The 12,513-nt window shown below is 40.8% G+C and overlaps 1 protein-coding gene across 1 annotated transcript in view; it reads right to left on the bottom strand.

The window, feature by feature from the left end:
• The window catches only part of LOC145414618 (bone morphogenetic protein 10-like), a 304,172-nt gene that overhangs the window by 103,254 nt on the left and 188,405 nt on the right, over window positions 1-12,513 (bottom strand). The window contains exon 4 of the mRNA XM_080284144.1: window positions 5,604-5,717. Coding sequence (XP_080140270.1) covers window positions 5,604-5,717 — 114 coding nt within the window. The remainder of the gene's footprint in view (window positions 1-5,603; window positions 5,718-12,513) is intronic.

Below are 12,513 nucleotides of genomic sequence, written 5' to 3'. Positions count from 1 at the left end.
TAAACCCTTATGAGCCATAGCTGACTGGAAGGCCTTAATGCACCCACCAGACCATCAGGTATGTTTGTTGGTTATAGGGTTACCATCAAATGTAGTAAATGGTTTCCTGGGTTACAGGTACTACTATGATACACACACACACACACACACACACACACACACACACACACACACACACACACACACACACAGATAGAGACAGACTGACATAGAGATAGACAGATTGATGTAGAGAGACTGATAGACAGATACCAGAGGGTGGACACATCAGGGTACGGGAATATAATTTCCATGAGTGGGATGAGCAAAGATATATTCAAAACAGTTAATTTTAATAGCTCAATGATCCCAACTGTGGAAAAAAAAAAAAAACCTTCAGACAGCTCATACCTCCGCCAGTGTCATTGCCATTAAAAAGGATCCGGATCCGGATCCGTAGATATAGGATCCGGATCCGGATCCCCCCCAAATTTAATCAATTATTTTTTGGTCTATCGTCCACCTTTCCACAAAATTTTACTGAAATTCATTGAGAACTCTTGGAGATATTGTGCGGGATGCTCCGGGAAAATATCAAAACATCCGTTCACAAGTTTTAGAGTAACCCCGGATCCGGATCCGAGGATATAAGATTCCTATTCGGACCCGGATCCGCCTCCAATCTAGTCAATTATTTATTGGTCCATGGCCAACCATTCCACAAAATTTCATTGAACTTTATTGAGAACTTTTGGAGATACTGTGCGGGATACTCCGGATTCGGATCCGTCCCAAAATTTACTCATTTCTTCCTTGGCTCATGTCCCACGCTTCCACAAAATTTCATCAAAATCCGTTCATAGCATTTTGAGTAATCCTGCTAACAGACAGACAGACAGACAAACAAACAAACAAACCATGTCGGCTTGGCGGAGATGATAAACTATACACTTACATACAGTCGACTGGTATACAACACCTGATGAATATACATCCTCTTGTGAAGATTTTTTTTTTTTTTTTAGAGTGCTACTCGGATATACGGTATACATAATTATTCTTTCCTTCCTTACTTCTAAGTATGTAATTTGATGAGAATTAGGCAACAATATAAGATGTTCCGAGAAGCCTGTGTTACCTAACCCATTATATACGCCACTTCACATCATACAACGTAAAACCTACTATAACATCGGGAACCAATAGCTTTTTGCCTGGTACAAAGAAAAATACAGATGTTCTTAACTGGCTGTAGGCCTGCCAGTTCAAATTTGAAAATAGATTTTAGCTAGGGCTTCAGGTTTCTAAGATATCTTTATGAATTCATGCGTGATATATTAGACGCTTTATGGCAGTATATCTCCATATTGTACATCTAATAACAGTGTTCAGCAATTAGTTTTAATCATATTTGTATCGCAGATTTTTTTTTCATCAAGTGAATTAAAGTCTTGTAAACATGTTACAGATAAAGAAAATATCAGTGTCGTCAGCGTAGGCACAGACGGAAATATTTTGAGGTCTCGGAAACACTTGCTTTAGTGTTTGAGTTGGAAGTGTATCCCGTTGTAACTTTAAGAGACAGTAATAATCACTAATGATGTCTGGGTTAAACAGTTATTAAACCTACTGGTACTTCTTATCACCTAAATACTGTGGTGGAATTAACCAAAATTCGGTGGAAAGAAATCAAAATAAGAATCCAGAAATGCATTTAAAGAGACGTTCTACTTCCCATTCGCTGATAAGCCTTTAGCATGGTGTACACCAATTCAGCACAGTCTACTGTTCTGCTCTATGGTTCCCAAGAAAGTTCTCCACAACCAATACAAATGCTTCCTATGATGCACTCATGTGAGTTCTGTTTATCTGCGAACCTGCCGTCGCCTGCGGCCAAATGAAAACACTTGCTTTGAAAGAAACATAAATACTGTGTGCCAAACTTCTTTCTGAGGCATTAGAAGCCATAACCGTCATGAATCAACACGTCTACAAAGCTTTTTATAATGCTGAGTTTGATGTGAAGCGATGAAACGTGGAGTTTCTGAGGATCTCCTCTCAGACCAGTCTTTACAATATAAGGAATTCTGTCATTATGGCTGTTCTTGCAGTGGCATCACATGTGTTTTGTATATCAGCTGTGATCCTGAGAAGAAAGAAATCACATTTAGATCATCACAAAATTAATGTTTAGATGATAATCCGAATAATCATTCACTTTCAGAAGTACTTCAGAAAGATTCTTAAAAATTATAAGTTACGATTTAAACTATCAGTGTCATGCTCTAAACTATATTACACTGGGTTGGCCTTAGACTTCTTAGTGTAATGAAATCATATCCATAGCTTAAAATCCTGGCATGCTGAGAAAATTCTTATTGGAGATTCAGAATCAGCATGCTCAGTGTAGTCTAAGGCTCTAAGCACGTGCTTTTATCCGAGTAGCACAATGTTTGTTGGCCAATGTTTTCCTCCATCTCTTTTCACTTCGTCATTCGCTTTTATCAGATCCATTAGTATCATACAGTCTTTCTTATATGCTTTCTTTACTACCACTATCAATGCGAAATAATCAGTTGACCTACACGTCCCCTGCCTCTCCTAAAACGACCCTCCTCATCACTCATCGTACATTCTGATATACTCCTTATCTTCTATACAATTATCATTCTTACTATGCCCGACAGATTTGTTCCACTACAGTTGTACACTCATTCTATTCACCTTTAGTTTTGTCCAAGTTTACTGTTAGTATAGTTACAGCTTTCTTCCCTGCCACTGGTCCAGTTCGGTTCATTCAAGCTTTCTGGCGTATTTCCAAAAGACATTTCGTTTCATTTCCTCCGCTACGTTTCATTATCTCTGAATGTGCTTTATAAACATCTGATGCCCTCCATTCTTGTCTCTTTACAGCATTCACTTTTCTCTGTGACACATTCTCAGGCCCCACATTTTTTCTTGGTGGATCAGCCAGTTCATCAGCCACTCGAAATCGGCTTTCCATACGTTCTTTGTTTCGCTGCTGTCATTCTTTAGCCTTCTTCATCCCTTACAGTTTCATACTTTTTTCCACCCTTATCCCATCATTTTCATTCCAATTTCTAAAATAGTTTCATATATTCAGAACAGTTTTCTGTCATTTTTCCTACAACATCCTACAACTACATATTTTCTCTCTTCATTATCTGCCTGATATGTTTCTTATTCCCAGTGTAATCCCTCCTTCCAGAAAATGTCCTGTCTTGTATCCACCCTATCGACTTCCGTCTTTTTTTTTTTTTTTTTTTTCTACCACGGTTCTTTCATTCTTCTCATCCCACCAGTCTTGGCCTTTCATACTAGTTACTCACCTTGATGCACCACATACATATCTGCCATATTTCTAATCAAACATTTCTTATATCTTTTGCGCTCCATAATTCTTCCAAATTTTTTCGGTAACAATTCGGCTGCCCATACTCCTGCAATACCTTTGTTCACATTCGTTCACCTTTACAATGTTGCTCAGCGTTTTATTTTTATTTTTATTTTACATCTCACTTTGATTTTTTCTCTAGTTCCTTATCTCCCGAAGCCCTCTCAGTTTCAGTTTGCAATACACAGTTATATGGTCAGACTAACTGCTTCATCGTCCTTTCACCGCCCTCGTGTCACTAACACTTCCAAGTACCTTTCTCTCAACAATAGTCCCATGTACGAATATCCCACTGCTTCCCAGGAAGCAGGTCATGACCAATGGACGTTTCCAAAGAAATTATAATGTACAGTAAATCTGTCTTTGTTTTTCACTGTGACGTCGGGGCATTGGAGTAGTAGGTGTTGTATGTTTTTGTTGTGTATAGATGTGAGGCAGCTGAACCAGGTGCATCTTGATTAAGTTTGTATTTGTAGTATTTTAGAATGAATGAGCAGCAGAGCTGTTAGTGCTGCTGACTACGAAGCTGTCGGCCCGATTGCACGAGGGTTCAAATACTGGTGCAGACGCCCCACTTGATTCAGGCTTTCATTCACTCTTTGTGGACTGGTAGACTGAGTACCTAGGGTAACACTTGAAGAGGTAACTGTGGTAACCTGGATGAAGCAGTGGCCTTGTATTGCAGGACTCAAAGGCTATTATTACAAAGTAGAGCACTGTGGATATGCACCTCATGACACCTGTTCTACTGATTACCTTTCTTACAGTAGCTGCATCTGAGACGTGCAAGAGTCACACATATACGCCTGCGGATCCTTCGATTTTAGTTATGTATATCTCGTGAAAATATGTTGAAGACTAAAGCTGATCTGTTTATCTTGTATCGCACATTGAATGACCTGTATGTCAATAAATTTGGTTGTTTCTTTCTCGGAAGTTTGTGGTAAGATGTGATACAGTTGTGAGCAGTGAGTAGTGTGTTGATGGAGTCGCTTTTTTTGTCGAGGTCAAGAGAAGGCTGTATGGCTTCGTTGTGGCACGGGTGAAAGCGGTCTTGCGTTTTTATATGAAAATGAGTGCCAACCATCTTCATGTGGTGTCTGACAGGGAAAACTTTCGTTTCAGAGTGCAACAGGTCAGTTCTGATGGCGTATTGTATGTATAGTCTGTAGCTGTTTCAGTGCTTTGCTTTGAGAAAAATGAAGTTTCTGTGCAAATACAAACTTTATGGAGTCATACCAGGTCGTAGAGGTAAAATTTAATGTTATCAGTAGGCACCGATTATAAAGTAATGTGCTAGATTAATATTACTGTCAAAAACTGGTGTATGTGACGGCTCACAGTGCACTGAAATGAACTTACTGTTGCCATCGTGATGACGGTCTTCATAGCTACAGTAAAGGTGTCTGTGTTTTTCATGTCACCAAGAATGGCTGTGGTTGTACTGGGGGGAATGCGTTGACTATCAAGAATGATAACTGGGTGTTTTTAGGATTCAGGTCTGTGTTTTGAGGATTCGTGTCTGAGAACTATTATAGTGAGAATGTTATCTTATTTTGCGTCAGCCAGATGATGTGACCATTCTAGACCATCGCGAGCATGGTATCGCAATAATCCATACAGAAATGCATCTTTTTACTTAACTAATATAATCGGCTTTTTTTTTTTACAGGCTCTCCTGTCGTTTTATATTACGCATACCACTATGTTTCTTTGTAATGAAATAAAAATGACTTATGCATCACGTTTTTTGACACATATCTTCAGTCGCCGTCCATTATCGTTCTCCTCTGGCTAGTCACAACTCTCCCATTAGTCTCCCACAACAAACACTTTATAGCTCTTGGGCACTAATGCAGAACAAGGTAGATCGATATAAATCAAGGAAAACTGATAGAACACGGTGAAGACAACCAAATTAAGGCAATGATTTGATACACATGGTAAGCTAATATAAGACAAAACAGAGTGCTGCAAAAAAAGAAAGAAAAGTGTTGTAAAGGCGAAGTAGTTTGCTGAATTCAATGGTAAACAGAGAGACAGAGAGAGCGAGCGAGCGAGAGAGAGAGAGAGAGAGAGAGGGGGGGGTAACACCTTTAGTATTCATATAATGGAAGAGACACTTAAAGAGGACCATTAACTCCGCTTCGGCACAAATAACAGAACCAATATAAGTGTGTTGAAGCCCTTCCATCCCCTGAGGACGTACCCATATAGGTGTGCTGGTCCCTGGTAATCAAGGCGTACAGGCGCAAGCTGGCGTTCATAACTTTCTCCCCGCGAGGCAGAGTCACGTTGAAGGTGAGGTGGTGTATTCGCGTGGCTGGTTTACCTTCATCGCCAGCCTTTCCCTCCACCTCTCGTCTTTCTGCAAAAGCAGGTATTACTTAATAGGTGATATACGGATTGAAAAGGTAGATAATATCAGTACCATGAAAAGCCTCTTTTATATATGCATCTGACTCTGGACGCAAGCTAAGGAAATGCCGTTCCCAAGGTACAATTACCACTTACAATACACCATCATCGGGCCGAGTTTCTGCAGCTTTCACATGTCACTTGGTGTTTAAGGACTAACACTCTCCAAGTGCAGTGTCTGCGTGATACACTACTGATATAAAATTCTGATCTAGCCTTACAGTATCAGTCGGGGTGATTTTTACGATGTGTCAGTGGCGCCATGTGGAAGAGATGTGAACACTGTGATGCCGAGTTCAGATTCACAAATTGTTCTCTACAGTAACGTGGATGAAATTGCAATCACACAGTGCCCTGCCTACCGCTTTAACCATTCCATCTCCATCTCCTCTGTCAGCTGTAAAAGTAACTGTCACGATTAACGACTCCTGGTATCTTTATTTGCTCTTAGGGTGTGACAACGCCAACTATTACAACGTAGGAGGCAAGAATAATATTGAAAGTAAGAAAAAAAAAAATAAGGACGAAGAGCAGAAACAAAGGCATGGAATAATAGTAACGGTAACAGTCAATGGCATACTACTCTTTTGGAGAAGTGCGGTTCCAGGGTTAGGCTACCATAGTTCACAACATTGAGGGTGGGTGACCAGCTTACGCTCATGGTGGCATTGAGTGACTGAACCCCCCCCCTCCCCCAGTAGCTTTATGGAAATTCTACCATCACTCCCATTAGCGCCTCAGGCCACTGCACCACTGTAAGGGCCAAAAACAGGGAAAACAACAAGAAAAAAAAAAGGGGAGGAGAATGAGAAATTCAAGATCAGCATTATCTATATCATTCTGAGAGTCCTTTATCCTTACCCATGTCTCTCAACTGTTTTTGTGTGTGTGTGTGTGTGTGTGTGTGTGTGTTTTTTTTTCCATTTTATGTGAGGTTGCATTGACTAAAGAACCTGCGAGCAACGCCGCACCAATTTAGCAAAGAACTTCCTTCCTTTGGCACAATACCGGTGAATCTGATGTACTTTCCCGCTTTTTTCCTTCCACCCAATCGTCGATCCGCCTTTCTTACTTCTCTAGTCAGCCTGCTCTCACACTTCCTCCCTTTTACACACCACTTCACCCTGCCTCTGCCTTTCTTCCTGTTTCAAGCAACTCGTTAGTACATGTACCACGAGAAGTTTTTATTTGTCATGTTCCAAACCTCTTTCCTAACCTCTCTTTGCTCTACAACTCACACTTTAAGACACTGAACACAAATTATAGCACTATTAAGAACACGCATGTGTGTCAGAGGACTCTGGTGTCGCTTAATTCTGTTATAATACTCATACACTGGACAGGTGTGCTGGGCCGGTGGAACAGTGAACTTCTGACTAAAAGGACACCAAGTCAATCCCAGGTTGAGATAGGGAACAGTTTATGATTTGAATTATATTTAAACGGTCTTACCTGATCTTCTACAAGAATCCATGACATATAGCAGACAACGGACAAAATATACCTCAGCAATCATCAATGAGACATCATTAATATTATTCAGTATGGATGGTGGGTATCAGCGCTCATGCATTGTGTGGGAAATACAGCGACTTCTGAACCTCAGGGAACGTACTGTCTAGTTTATGTATGCCCAGAATCCGGAGTCGGATACATACAATTTATCATCGTTATCATCATCATCATCCTGACCTTTTTTGCAGTCTAAACAGGGAAGACAAGACTGGGAATATGGGACAACGGCCACCAGCATCCCCAGTGAAATGGACCACAGTAACATTCACACATCATTGTACCCCCAGAAGCTTACTTCCACCTCACAAACCTGAAAGTCTGCGCACGCTTGCATACACAGACACAAACAAACAAATAAACACACACACACACACACACACACACCCACACACATATATATAGATATATGTATATATATATATATATAAATATATATATATATATATATATATATATATATATATATATATATATATACATATATATATACATATATGGAGCATCTGTGGTACGGTGGTCGAGTGTGCGTTTCGTACACGGGTGAACCAAGGTTTGCGCCCCGCCAGGGTAATAAACTTTGGGAGTGTTCACCCAGCCATGTACTACTTTGGCGGACACAAGGGGTGCTGTGGTTGAACCAGTGTCGCTTACTAGAAGGTATGCTTGCACCCAGTTGGCTTGCGCTGGCCGATTACACTTGGTTCACAGACCACACACACATCCAAAGCTACTCCAGTACTACAGTTACACCTACAAGCACTTCTCACCCTACATACAATCTCTACCAGACAGCCTAAGCCACTTGGTAGAGATACATTGGCTGTATCGTCCCGACTTCGGTCGAGATAGGCCGGTCCTGCAGTGGATACTCAATCGGCTGATGATATATATATATATATATATATATATATATATATATATATATATATATATATATATATATATATATATATAAGGGTTATGATTTTTCTTTTCTTTTTTTTCAAATAAAAGGTAGCCTGTATCACAAATTGATGAACTTTTGTTTAAAAACAAAGAAAAAAAGCCCTTATTCCTCTCAGTTAAAAAAAAAAAAGGTCACCCCCAAATAAAAAAATGCATTACCATATATTTAATGTTACCATACACAAGTTTTATCACTTTCTTATCTTTATATAGATTTTTTATAGCTTTATTGACTTGCATAGTTGAGCTTAGAACTGTTTAGAACTTTCTAGAACAGTTTGTAACATTCTAATATGGTTTAACATTGTTTAGAACATTCTAGAATAATCTAAATATTATAATACGGGATGCAGTTTTCAGTATCTAACAGTTATCTTCGCAGTTTGCAGGTGAACAGTCAGCAAAATAATTGCTTAGTGTGTTATATATTAAATAATTTTGTTTTTCAGATAAGTATGATGTTGCACAAAAGAAGTGATACTGTCGTACAGAAGAACAAGGATGTCTGGACCAATAATTTGGTGCGGTTCCAGCAGTCACATAGGAGAAGAGGATTTGTGCCTTTAGAACAATCTTCATTAGAAGAAAAATGCAGAATGCCAAACCAAATGCAAGTTGTTGGACGTTACCAGTTTCTTGGAGCAAAAATCATGTTAAGAAAAGAACGAATAGTCAATATTTCCAAAGAAGTTACAAAATAATGGGAGAGTAAGTTGAACTTTCCACGTGTGTCTGATCAAGCAGTACAAGCAAAGCTTGACAAGGTGCTAAAATCTTACGATGAATGTGTTAAGAGTGGAAAATATGATCCCCTAAATTAACTTTTTGATATTACAAAAGTAAATGGTCAATGGTTATCCACTGAAGATAAACAACTCTACCACCAACAAGTGCAAAGCAAAGAAGTGGGGTACTCAACAGGTCAAGTTGCAAGTAAGGAAACAATTCACACTTCAAAAAGACGAAAACTGCCTGTTGAACCTATATTACCATCAACATCTCATGATCTTTAATCTAGTGGTAGTTGCACTGAATCTGATGACAGTGAGTATAAGGATGAAGATGAGACTAATCATCCACCAACCAGAAAACACAAGAGAAGTAAAGTTGCAATTAACTTGGTGACATCCGCTGGAGTATCGACAAATAAAACTGCTAAAATATACAAACAACTGTCACATGATGGTATTGACATTCCAGCTACAAGTCAAGCAGCAATTTACAAGTCATTATACAAAAAGGCTGCTACAATGAAGGAGGAAATAATTGAAAAGTTTGGGTTGGAAACATGGTCTTTACATTTCGATGGAAAGCGGATTGAGGAAAATGAGTACCAGGTAGTACTACTTCAAAATGAAAGAACCAAAATAAAACTGGATGCATTGTGTCTGGAACATGGGAAGGCTGAAACTATTGCTGAAGGAATTGCAAAAGTTCTTAATCAATACAACTTACGGCATGCAATAAAAATGGTCATTGCTGATACAACTAGCGTTTGGGAAAAAGAGTGGAGTTGCTGTCAGTTTACAACAAAATAATGTTCTCGGATAAGTTTCAACAAACCACAATTTATCGGTTGTCAGCATTACATTCTGGACAGGATTCTCTGCTTGGTGACAGCCGAAGAACTTGGCGCTAACACCAATTCTCCAAACATCGAATATCCATCTGTGTCTCAACTACTAAGGATTTCAGGGGCAGTGTCCAACTGTTTTTTTAAAATAACGTCTCAACAAAGCGTCGGACAAGGATTTAACTTTGGCAGTGCATGTTTGAGACCCCGACCTAATTTGTAAAATTATGCTTTTGTACCAAATGTGTATGATTAAGGCATTTATAAGAGTAAATGTAGGATAAACTTAGCAAAAATCGTCAGAGGCATGTAGCGAGGCTAGCTTCGGTCACGATACAAGCCCCGCCCACAATTCGGAACGTGACGTCGGTGTGACGTAGTAGTAATCACCGATGCAAGTAGCATTTCTATCTTTCTAACCCCCCCCAACATACTGTACTCTCTCTCTCTCTCTCTCTCTCTCTCTCTCTCTCTCTCTCTCTCTCTCACACACACACACACACACACACACACACACACACACACACACCGAAGTAATATTTCACCCCTACTACAGATTCAGTATGGTCCTTATATGAGAAGAATGTTTGCGAAAAAAAGGTTTACTTGGAGGAAATTACTTATCATTTACGTGGACAATACGGCCATTGCTACATGCTCGGTGCATGTAACATAGAGCAGTGGTTTATTAAACTTGTTCATTGTGAACGCCCACTATCATCTTTAAAAGAATATATTTTTTTATAATAAAATAAAACTAAAAAGTAGCATTTTTAATGTGATAGATTGGCATGATTTAAAAGGAAATATATTAAATTCCTAATGCGGCTTGAGTTCCCGGCTGGAAATCACCCAAACCCCAGGTTATAAATCAGTGACAGAGACATGCATTATAGTAGTCGGCGATAAGAGGTGGAGACATCAAAGGTATACAATGATGTAAATAACATGCTCAGCACAACCTTTATTCATCATCACTATCCAGGCTGAGGTCTTCTATGTCTTCGTCATCGCTGGCAAGGTCAATGATGATGGGTCCCACAGCGTCGTGGATATTGTCTGATGTCCAGTATCCGACCTCGAAGTCTCGAGATCGTCGGACAGCAGCTGCCCACACCTCCTGGGTGGCACACAGTCTGGCTTCAGCCAGTCTGGCCTGAAGGTCGACCCTGGTGAAGCGTTGCAGGGAGGAGCGTACGTGTCGCTTCATGCAACCCCACACCTACTCGATGGCATTGAGCTCTGGGTGGGCAGGTGGAAGGCGGACAACTTCATGGCCTCACTCACGTATGATGTTGTCCACCTTGTACTGGGGCGTTGGTCGGTTCTGCTGGCAGATGAGCAGCAGCTCAGGTCGTGTGGCGCCAGGTGGGATGGGGAGCCTGTGTTGCTCCAACCAGGTGATTAGGTCACCTTTCTTGGTTGCTGTGGTGGGACAGCGACTATTCTCAGTCAGCTGGCTGTGGTAAGGTGCGTTGTCCATCACCAGGACCGACGGCTCGGTAAGCGATGGCAGGAGTTGCGACGTCAGCCATCGGATGAAGAGCTCGCCTGTCATCTCTCTGTGGTAGTCGCCGCTGGTGTTCTTGGCTGTGTAGCAGAGGAACAAACCCTCAACGAAGCCATTGGCCGTGCCAGCTGCGACCACCACGAAACGTTCACCTTCACCAGGCGGTACCTGACGACTGTACATATCGCTGCTTTTATCCTGAGTTGTGTCCACCCATTCCCTGCTGTGATTCATCCTGGTGGTAAACCATGTTTCATCAATGTACACCACCTGCTTCCCTTCTTCCCGGTGGTGCCGCAGAGCCCGGAGAGCGGTGATCCGGCGGCACACGACGTCCAGGGATTCTTTCCTAACATACACCTTCCGCTGTGATGTCTTGTAGTGGAATCCCATGTCGTGTAGGAGCCGCCACACCGACGTCTCCGAGGTTACATCTGGGATGATGCCAGCCGTCTTCAATTCCTGCGTCAGGTTGCCAACCGAAAACACTCTTTTGGCAGCGAACTTGGCGTGGATGAAGCGGCGAATGGTGCCCACAGTAAAATTATCAAAGACAGGCGGTGCTGGAAGTGCTGCCGGTGTCTTAGGCTGAAGCGTGGTTCCGCGATCCACGACCTTCCTCACCGCCGTCGCTGTCATACCCACAATGTGCGCAACACGCTCGTGAGGTCTGTGCAGAGAAAGGCCAATATGTATGTAACATTTGCCGCATGATGATGAAAATGTACGCAAATATATATACAGTATATATATATATATATATATATATATATATATATATATATATACTCGTATATGTATTACAGAAATGCATTTCATTCTGTAAGCACGGCCTTGCCAAGTAAGACTTATTCACAGTGGTAAGGCAAAGAGGTTTTTATCATCATCTTTTGAGTTGAAAGGTCCTTTGACAAGTACAAGGTAATAATTGTGCTTGTTATGGCATGGAAAGCACAGTATCATGCAGAACAATTACATTTCGATCTGTGAATGGTGAACCTATTTCATTATAGTAGTCTGGTTCACCACCCCTTGGCAGTCAACAAATGAATTTCGCCATATTATTTTATTTTTTATCAATTTTTGTTTTCAAATTACCTGTTCAAACTTATCAAATTCATCATGCGGACCCTTTCGCGGTTGTATACCGCGAAAAGC

This window comes from Coenobita brevimanus, chromosome 100, assembly GCF_032717465.1.
Source record: "Coenobita brevimanus isolate Jiangsu-jjx chromosome 100, ASM3271746v2, whole genome shotgun sequence".
In the NCBI taxonomy this organism is placed as follows: domain Eukaryota; kingdom Metazoa; phylum Arthropoda; class Malacostraca; order Decapoda; family Coenobitidae; genus Coenobita; species Coenobita brevimanus.
Note: the sequence above shows the minus strand (reverse complement) of the source record. Positions and strands in the feature narration are given on the sequence as shown.